This window comes from Salmo salar, chromosome ssa25, assembly GCF_905237065.1.
Source record: "Salmo salar chromosome ssa25, Ssal_v3.1, whole genome shotgun sequence".
Classification (NCBI taxonomy): Eukaryota; Metazoa; Chordata; class Actinopteri; order Salmoniformes; family Salmonidae; genus Salmo; species Salmo salar.
The window spans coordinates 18,794,864-18,805,002 of NC_059466.1; the positions used below are offsets into that span (position 1 = coordinate 18,794,864).

The window sequence follows — 10,139 nt, forward strand, 5'->3', positions numbered from 1 at the left end:
CTGTCCTGTCCTGTCCTGTCCTGTCCTGTCCTGTCCGCCGTTCATATTTCCTTAATAAAGTAATTCCAAGGAGGGCGTCAAACTTTAGGAAATTATAATAACGCCCCCTCATCACTCACAACTCAACCTCCATTCTTCAGACAGGAAACTGAGACCAAAACTTTCAATACAGTTCTCATCCACATGTATAATATTTACACTGACCACTTGGTTACAGTGAGTGAGTCTCAGTGGTGGGGAAAGGTCATGTAAATACATAATGACTGACTCACTATACATCAAAGACTTAATCAGCAATATTCCTTCAAGACAATAGCAGCAGTCCTCAAAATGACAAAAAAGGGAGAGAAAAAAAAGTTGACATACAAAACCTTGGCTAGCATTGGAGCTGAAAGCAGAAGGTGGAAAAAACATGTATTTGAACCTAGACGTATCTGTTAGACTGACAGACATAAGCCACAGTGGGTAGGCCTACATAGGGATGAGAATGTGAGAGAAAAACCTCTGAGGCGTTGGTTTGAGACCTTCCAAAAGCAACCGACTTTTTATGAGTTGAGTGATGTGAATTGTACAACTAGATTAACTTGTTTGCTGTCTGACACTGGCCTGCCATCTCCACATCTTTGTCTTGCAGCCTGCCTGGGATGTTAGCTAATTGCTGTGTACAGCTTTATCTGTCAGCAGCATGGGGCCCTGCTTCAATAGTTAACCCTTCACTGGCTGATCTGAGATAAACCAACCCAAGAACTCGGCCCATAAGGTGATGGTTACTTCCATAATTCTGGAATTAGTACTGGAATCAGTTCCAGAACATTTCTGCAGTTTTTAGGATGTTCTCCTGTAATCCTTTTTCACAGTTGTGTGGAGTCTGGGGTCCACACCCAGGCGTGGCTTTATACCCAGGATATAACACCTGTTACAGAGGCAATAAGTTGACTGTGTGTTTCTAAGCCAATTGGTTTACCGCATTTTAAGCATTAGCCAGGGTGCAGGGGTCCCAAGAAATATCAACAATATCATTCCAATATTTTTCTATTTCATATACAAACAAATCGTCTGTATCCACAGAAGATGCAATCATTTGGGATAGACATCCCTTTTCTCCAAGGAGAAAAATCGAACAAAAGGGTTCTTTGTTGCAGAAGTTTCAACAATTGTCTGTTGCGACCATGTAAACGTAACACAGAAAAACATCTTGTTCATTCAGATCCAATTAGAGCCAATAGAGAGCCATGTCAATCAGCGGTCACTGAGGCGTGACCCAAGATCCCGAACATGTAAAGAGGCTCAAATGATACCTCCAACATGCAAGCAGATTCCAGACAGACTCAATGCTTCCAGGCTGTTGTCTGGTCTCCCTCCACTCGTGACGGTCACACGCACCGTTGTTTGATGCTGAGGCAGCCCCCCTGCCACGATGTCTAGCCTGGATAGCCTGATTAGTAAAGCCCCTTGTTCTGGACCCATATCTCACACACACAATCACATCCACCCTGGTTAGGTCACACAACACACTATACTGGGGTTTATAAGCATCTGAGTTCAGTAGACATTGTGACTATTCCCTGACCTTTGTGGTAATGCAATGCATATGATGCTTGTCTTTGGAGTGAATGGTTTGATTTGGTTAGATTAAACTGGCTGGGAAATATGGGACTTTAAAGGGATTTATAAACCTACATTGCATACATTTTTTCTGCCTTTTCTAAATGTTTAGTCTTGAATCTTTATATTGCTTACATTATTAGTTAGACAGTAATATTCCCCTTGCTGTTTGATGGCTGTACATTGTGTACAGTTCACAGAAGCTGTTTATGTTAACATCTGTTTGAACTTATTTTACAACACACGCAAACTCTATGAACATTCACCCCTGAGCTTTCCAGACAACAAACACTTTGTGAAATCACAAAGTACTGTATCTGGGAGACAATAAGAGCTAAATAAAACATAGTGATTTTGTTATAAACGCCGAGTTCCTTAAACAAAAAATCTTTAACTTACTGTAGAACAAAAGGAAATCTAGTCTATGGTGTTAACCCATGTGACAAGTACATTATGTCCAGGTCACAGCACCGGAACCCTTGACCTTGTCGGTCTTATAAGAACACAGGGTGTTGGCCAACAGAGTTTGTACCCTGCTGTGATAAACACCACAGAGACCACTGGTTGGAGCAGTGCACTATTATTCAGTCTCAACAACTCCTGCATGCCTTGGCACTATTAGTGCACTAGTCCTATTTAACCCTTCTCCAAGGACATTGTAAACTGCACTAAATATTTGTTTCCCAGTTACTAAATTGATGTTGAGATAATCTTATATGATCTTGCTTGCCAGCTCATCAGAGAATATCTTAGTGTAACAGATTTACAACTTATTTTTACTACCATTTATCTAAAAGTGCTGCTGAGGAAAGTGAGTGGGAAATATTTAAATGATTAGACATGTTAGAGCTTCTGTTATGGGTCTTTATCTGATAGGTACCATACTTTTCACTAAGACACCGTCTCTACAGGACAAACTGAATAGATAGGCACTATATCGCTGCATGGAAAGGTATAGCAGTAGGGCTAAATAGAGCAGGAATGGTCTCATCCATGTTACAACATGCTCAGTGTAAAGAGAAGCTGGTGAACTTTAAACCCTGTGTGACCTCATCATTGTCGAGGAAGTGTGAGAATTCAGTTGAACAAGGTCATGTTCACTCATCTTAGGCCTTCTTACTGCGTCACGCCCATGTTGAGTGTTTGTAAATATCCCTAAAAAGATGATCAAGTGAATTTTGTGGAATAGCCTGTTTGGTAGGGTTTGGTTTTCTGGCACACCATTTGTACTCCAAGAATGAGGATAGAGAATATATCAGCATAATTTCCAGAAGACACAACTACAATTAATTTGAGATACTGTGACAGGGGACCCATCTGCTGTGCTTTACCTGGCACAGTAGAGGTTAATACATGTTAAACAGTACCCCAGAGACATTCACTTCTACCACTGGTGACTCCCTATACAATGGCCTGAACTGAGACATGATCATTTTAGCTTATCAAGTTCAAACACGTGCCTGCTAGTCAAGGAGAGATGTGGGTCATTAGGTCAAATAATCTCAAATGTAAACCTCTTTTTTGTTTTTACATGTTTATTTCATATCTCCCCTCACAACACCAATTTATCCATGTATATGAAGGTCACTTCAACAATACCTGCTTCCCTTCTCCCAGAAAGAACTGACCACTGACAAGGTGATGTGTTTTATTGCATTTAATGTCTGGACCTCAGGACAAAAGCTGCCACATGAATCACAGACCCTTTTAAAAACAGTTCATCTTGTAAAGTGAGAGAGTGCTGCCCCTCTCTTCTAGACAAGTGCATTAATTACTGCCACAAGTACAAAATTCAAGGATTCAATGGTTAACTGAATCTCAGGACCTGTGAACAAGACATGAGGTCCCTATTCTGAAGGCAACACGGATCAAATAAGAGCTCTTGAGATTAACCTTATGACAGCAGAAAAGCTCAATTCTTACCTTTTGATAAAAATGGGGGTTTATCAACCCAAGTCAAGGGTAGCAGCAGGTCCCCATGTTTTTCTTATCTAGCTGCAGAATTGATTCTACTATGAAAATCTCATCTGGGCAGAGTCAATCCACCCTTAATGTTTTATATGTCAGCAGTCAAGTTCAAGATACTGGACTTTGAAGAAGCAAAGTGTCACTTACCACATCATGAAAAGAAAAAAATACCCAAAGACAACGAGTGGATTTTTCCTCCACCTTCCATTTCACATTCAATTTAACTTCTATTTATACAGATAAATCTCATTGAGATTAAATCTATTTTGCAAGAGAGAGCCTTTTCAATCAGGCCAACCACAATACACTAAAGGAACAGACAGAGATGCTGAAAATAAATATATTATAATGGTAAAACTGTCAAGGATCATGGTTGTGGGTATTTCACAATATCGGTGTACCATACTACTATTTTGAAGGTTTCTATACAAATGTGAAGTACAAAGAAAAAGCAAATAGTAGTTAAGGGCTGTGTAAAGAGTCTTGACACGTCAAGGTTTAATAGCAACCACATACCAGACACTCTCCCATCATTCAGATTTAGTTCCCTTGCAGCTTCTTCATGATAAGGCTATGGGGAGGTGCGCTGGTGAAAACTGTCCCCACGAAAACATGCGTCCCCCACAATGCGTGGCGGATGACTTTGCAGCAGCCCAGGTCCTCGATGCTGAAGCCCAGGTTACGGTACCTCTCGTCTGTCTCAAATAGTGTGTTGTTGGTGTACGACCCAAAGAACTGGAGGAAACAAACACATGGGAAAAGATCCAAATACTGCTTGTTTTGAAAGATTTAATTTGAACAAATATAAATCAATTTCAAATCGTCAGGAAGACCACACAACTGCCATCCCTGCCTCACAACTGTATGTACTGTTCATAAAATATTACAGAAAGAACTATTCCTGTAGCATAGTACTAATCCTTAAGCAGCCATTTTAGTCACTTCTTACTGCCAGGCCTGAGGATGGGTCTATGAAGTCAGCCCAGAAGCCTTCTGTCCTCAGGGCATAACAGATTTCCTTGGCACCGGCAACAAACTGCAACAGAACAACGCAACATCAAATTTACCTTCGACAATTGATTCGATTTTTATTTTCCATTCAAGCATTCCAATTTTGTACTGATACAAACATGTGTAATAGTGACCAACATTCTGATTGTGTTGTTAACTACAAACGTGTGGAGGTACCTGCATGGCCTGCTTGCTATATGTATATACTTTTTTCAGATACAAAAAGAGACCATCTGTTCAAACACATTGTTATTGGTAATCATATCACCATGTAAGATGGCAACACGCAACAAGTGCTGTTGTAGAGATCTAGCCTATTGCTGGGATGGGAGAGGAGGGTGCGTGTCAGGGTGTAGTAAATGAGTGCAGTCAAGGGGGTCAGCGGCACAATTAGAGCGATTCTCAACCAAGGGCATGTTAACCAGACGGTGAATAACGCACATTGTCACAAACAAGGCCTGCTCTAACACGCACTGCCCTCACACACACACACTCAAGACTACTAACAGAAGTCTTCTATTGTAATGCTGGGATTGGGAATATGTAATGCACAACTCCACTATCATAAACAAAAGAATACTTGCTACAAATAGGTACTTGCTAATACTTAGAGGCATTGAGTCTGAAAGACTATGTACAGTTGAATCCTTTCAATTCCTTAAAATGTAGTTCTCAGAGGAAAACAGACTGGGTTAAAATATACATGTGTTTGCCATACACCAGCAACTCATAACTCCCTACAACTTCAGACAGTAAAACGACAAAAAAAAAAAAAAGTGTCTGAATTTTCTTCAGTGGTTCTGATAGACAGTACATGTTGTTCATATGCTATGGGTAAAACTACCCACGGTGTTGTGACACCAACTCACTTTGTCTAGCATCAACACCCTCTCTTGGTCCACCTCCTCACACCACGCTGTCATGTCGTTCTGAGTCTTCTGGGTCACCGTGACAACCGTCATGCCGTTGTTAGGGGCCTCAGGGAACATTGACTGAAAATCTGCAAACACATGGGGAGAACATGCATGGTCAAAAACTATACATGACCATCACACCAAGAGTTATTATGCTCATACATGATGTACATTCCTTTAGTGTTTGAGCCCCCTCTAATGGATACATGTAGAATCTCAACATCAATCTCACAAACACGTGACGAGGTAAACGCTTTCACCTCTTTTTCCCTTATCCATTCCCCATTTAAGATGTGGACATAGTAAACACATAGACAAAGTATATCAACAAGTTTGAAAGTATAACAATGTGCCAGAAAATGTGTGTAGCATGATCAGAGTGTTTGCTTTTACAGTGCATTTGGAAAGTATTCAGACCCTTTGACTTTTTCCACATCTTGCACAGCTGTATTTCTCAAATTCTTCTCTGCAGATCCTCTTAAGTTCTGTCAGGTTAGATGGATAGCGTCTCTGCACAGGTATTTTCAGGTCTCTCCAGAGATGTTTGATTGGGTTCAAGTTCGGGCTCTGGCTGGGCCACTCAAGGACATTGAGTCTTGTCCTGAAGCCACTCCTGCGTTGTCTTGGCTGTGTGCTTTGGGTCGTTGTCCTGTTGGAAGGTGAACCTTCGCCCCAGTCTGAGGTACTGAGCGCTCTGGAACAGGTTATCATCAAGGATCTCTCTGTACTTTGCTCTGTTCATCTTTCCCTCGATCGTGACTAGTCTCCCAGTCCCTGTCACTGAAAAACATCCCCACAGTATGATGCTGCCACCACCATTCCAGGTTTCCTCCAGACATGACGTTTGGCATTCAGGCCAAAGACTTCAATCTTGGCTTCATTAGACCAGACAATCTTGTTTTTCATGGTCAGAGTCCTTTAGGTGCCTTTTGGCAAACTCCAAGCAAGCTACCATGAAATGTAATTGAGGTCTGGCCACTCTACCATAAAGGCCTGATTGGTGGAGTGCTGCAGATATGGTTGTCCTTCTGGAAGCTGTCAAAATGATCATCGGGTTCTTGGTCACCTCCCTGACTAAGGCCCTTCTCTCCCAATTGCTCAGTTTGGCCGGGAGACCAGCTCTAGGAAGAGTATTGGTGGTTCCAAATTTCTTCAATTTAAGAATGATGGAGGCCAATGTTCTTGGGGACCTTCAACCCTGCCAACATTTTTTGGTACCCTTCCACAGATCCGTGCCTTAATAAAACACTATCTTGGAGCTCTACGGACAATTCCTTCGACCTGTTTTTGCTCTGACATGCACTGTCAACTGTGGGATCTTATAAAGTCAGGTGTGTGCCTTTCCAAAACATTTACAATCAACTGAATTTACCACAGGTGGACTCCAATCAAGTTGAAGAAACATCTCAAGAATGATCAATGGAAACAGGATGCACCTGAGCACAATTTCGAGTCTCATAGCAAAGGGTCTGAATACTTATGTAAATAAGGTATTTCTGTTTTTATTTGTTTTAATCCATTTTCAAAAATGTCAAAAAACTGTTTTTGCTTTGTCATTATGGGGTATTGTGTGTAGATTGATGAGGGAAAACATGCATTTAATCAATTTTAGAATGAGGATAATATGTGGAAAAAGGGAATGGTCTGAATACTTTTTGAATGCACTGTGTGTTGTGCATTTTTACAGAAAGTAAGACTGCTCACATAGGGCTATATCTGTTTGGTGAAAGGAAAACAATCATATATGTACCTTTCTTCAGCAGCTCAGGGCAAGACTGTATTGCACACTCTACCTTGGAGTTATCAAAGTACTGTTCTGCTCTGTTGACTATTTGTTCCGGGGGATCAGCCTCTTTCCCCTAAGACAAACAATCATGGAAAGCTTCTCAGAAAACCAAAAACATCCCTGAATATTATGTTGCATAATATGCATATGCTTCATTATCACCAGAAGAACTGTATGTCAATTGTGAAACCAACCACACTTACTTGGAACTCGCCGACAAATTGGGCAAGGATGAACTCATGCCTCTCGCTGCTGGAGGGAGCAGCCAGCACGTCGGGGACTGTCCGGTGGACTGGGCCTTTAATCTTCTGTTCTGCTGTGCCTTCCAGGTGGCAGTCAAAGCCTGAGTTACCTGGCAGTTGGAAGCGCTGGTCCTGAGGCCCGAACGGACCCATACTATCATCTGGCCAAACAGTCCTGGGTCCTGACAATGAGACATAATTTAAACAAGAAGTTGATCCAATTATTGGGCCAATTGATTCACATACCTTCTGAATAACAGACAGTTGGAATATGACGTTCACATTCAGGCAACTTCAGTATCATCATTGTGATTAGAGGTCTGCACTTACCAAGGTCAGGGGGTGTGATGGCTACACGAGGCTCATCAGAGCCAGATGATCCAGCACCAGAGAATGTTCTTTGGTTGGTTCCAGCAATCCGCCGGACCAGTACATGAAGCCCTGGCAGGTAAGTCACCAGCCTGGCTCTGCTACAGAGCACCTGAGGAATAGAGAAGGAACATCAGGACACACACAAAACAAGTATTAAGTGTGTGTGTGTGTGTGACATTGGATTCTGATCAAATCTGGAATTCTATGTCAAATAGACTTACACTGGCCATCCTGTTGGGCCCCTCCCTCTCTTCTGTTATTCTCTTGCAAAACTGCAAAGGACAAAGTAATAAATTAACCAACTGCATAAACTAGACACAAAACACTGAATGTAGGTGCATAAACTGATTATCATCAAGCTAAATAGCTCAAAACAAACAGCAGTTGACAGTCAACAGGCTAACTAGCTGGCTACAAAAAATTTGAATGACAATTCAGAATATCCTGTAGCTACCTTACCCCGTAGTACCATCACTTGGTGCTCATTGACAACTATTTCAGACGTCATAGCTGCCACAACATTACATAACAGGGTACAGCAGGACTGTAGGGAATGTTAGCTAGCTAGCCAGCTAATGTTAGCTAACTAAAAAGTGAGAACTGTGGTGTATTCATTGGTCAGATTCTGTTGCAAAATGTTTTGCAACAGAAACCGTTTACTCCAAACGCTCTTGCAACATGACGTAAAAGATGTTGGGTTCTTAAATGGAATTTGTAGTTCATTGTAATGTTATGGGAAAGACAGTAAGTACTGTATGGTTTCCTGACCATTCCAATCTGAATAGTCTGTGAAGTGTTTGGCACAAGCTTCACAACTATAAATGATCAATTCTTCCATGCTCTAAAGTGGAGTCAAGTCCACAGGGTTCCTTCCAACTTCTTCCAGCCATGTTTCCCAACAGACCAAATGTTGTGCAACAGAATCCAACTAATGAATACACCCCTGCTCGCTAAACTGCAGAACATTTATTTTCAGTTTACATAGGGACGGCAGGTAGCCTAGTGATTAGAGCTGACAAGGTAAAAATCTGTCGTTCTGCCCCTGAACAAAGCAGTTAACCCAGTGTTCCCCGATAGGCCGTCATTTTAAATAACAATTTGTTCTTAACTGACTTACCTAGTTAAATAAAGGTTAAATACATTTTTAAATAGTTCAAATATAGCACCCTTAGTAGTTAGAGCTAAGTAATTAAAATGAAGCCCTATGTAGTGTGTAATCTGCATATAGGGCTAACCCTCCTGAAAGGGAATGTAAAAACGTATATTTTGTTTACATTCAATTCTCAATATTGCACTTTTACGACTGTCCCTAAGCCACCTGAGCGCCAGAAAGCAGCATAATGCCTCCTTCTCTGTTAAGGAAAGTGCTCTCTAACATCATCTGATTCTCGATATATCCTATCATCATCCTATGACTCCGTCTGAGAGCTATTGACGAGCAAACTCCGAATATCGAAAGTAAAAACAAATTTACTGAGGTGCAAGACCACACAGCTAACGTACTAGCTAGCTCTACGTTAGCCGATTTATATTAGTTTAGGCTCTGACAATAAATGTAATATATTTACCTTAAATAAATTCGTTGAAGAATATCCCCTTCTTACAAACATAAATCAATAAAATACGTTGAAAAGATCAATAGGTCTTATCTGTGTTTATCCTTGACCTAACTTTAGCTCGCCTGCCATCTATCTGCTTCACCTTTCGTTGTGCACATGCGCGCTTACGTGAGTAAATGACGGGACCCTACGAGCGACAAAAATGGCTTGACGTAGCAAGGTTGCAAAAAAGAAATAACATCAAAATGCACAATCATGTTTGCACACTAGATGTCGTTATATCCCTATCCATGAGTGGTAGCATGTACCTACAGATTGATGCCAGCAAAGGCAATTCTAAGGAGAGTTTCAGACAAAAATGAATGTGAAAGTTTTCGTCAGTGTTTCTTGTGGCACTGTAATTAGTGGCTAACCTGTATAATGTATAAAATAATCCTCAAACTCCCGTTCAGATGAGAGCTTTGTACCTGAAGAGCAGTGTACCTCCTGAGTGGCGCAGCAGTGTAAGGCACTGCATCTCAGTGCTAGAGGTGTCCCTACTGACCCTGGTTTGATTCCAGGCTGTATCACAACCGTCCGTGATTGGGAGTACCATAGGGCGGCGCACAATTGGCCCAGTGTCGTGCAGGTTAGGATTTGGCTAGGGTAGGCCGTCGTTGTAAATAACAATTTGTTCTTAACT

At 41.4% G+C, this 10,139-nt stretch overlaps 1 protein-coding gene across 1 annotated transcript; it reads right to left on the bottom strand.

Moving 5' to 3' along the window:
* Window positions 1-3,247: 3,247 nt before the first annotated feature.
* Window positions 3,248-9,634, bottom strand: mmadhcb (metabolism of cobalamin associated Db). The gene is made up of 8 exons (XM_014173487.2): window positions 9,467-9,634; window positions 8,120-8,170; window positions 7,857-8,007; window positions 7,488-7,708; window positions 7,249-7,357; window positions 5,454-5,584; window positions 4,523-4,609; window positions 3,248-4,308 (listed from the first exon to the last, which is right to left on the bottom strand). The coding sequence occupies exons 1-8, from the start codon at window positions 9,506-9,508 to the stop codon at window positions 4,114-4,116; spliced, it is 987 nt and encodes a 328-aa protein (XP_014028962.1). The 5' UTR covers window positions 9,509-9,634; the 3' UTR covers window positions 3,248-4,113.
* Between the last annotated feature and the right edge of the window lie 505 nt (window positions 9,635-10,139).

Excerpts from the sequence above, each read along its gene's own strand:
- mmadhcb (XM_014173487.2), bottom strand. The coding sequence starts at position 9,508 with ATGTTTGTAAGAAGGGGATATTCTTCAACGAATTTATTTAAG. Across the intron at positions 8,008-8,119 it reads GGCCCAACAGGATGGCCAGT|GTGCTCTGTAGCAGAGCCAG; the intron begins GTAAGTCTATTT and ends TCTATTCCTCAG. Across the intron at positions 4,309-4,522 it reads ACCCATCCTCAGGCCTGGCA|TTCTTTGGGTCGTACACCAA; the intron begins GTAAGAAGTGAC and ends TGTTTCCTCCAG.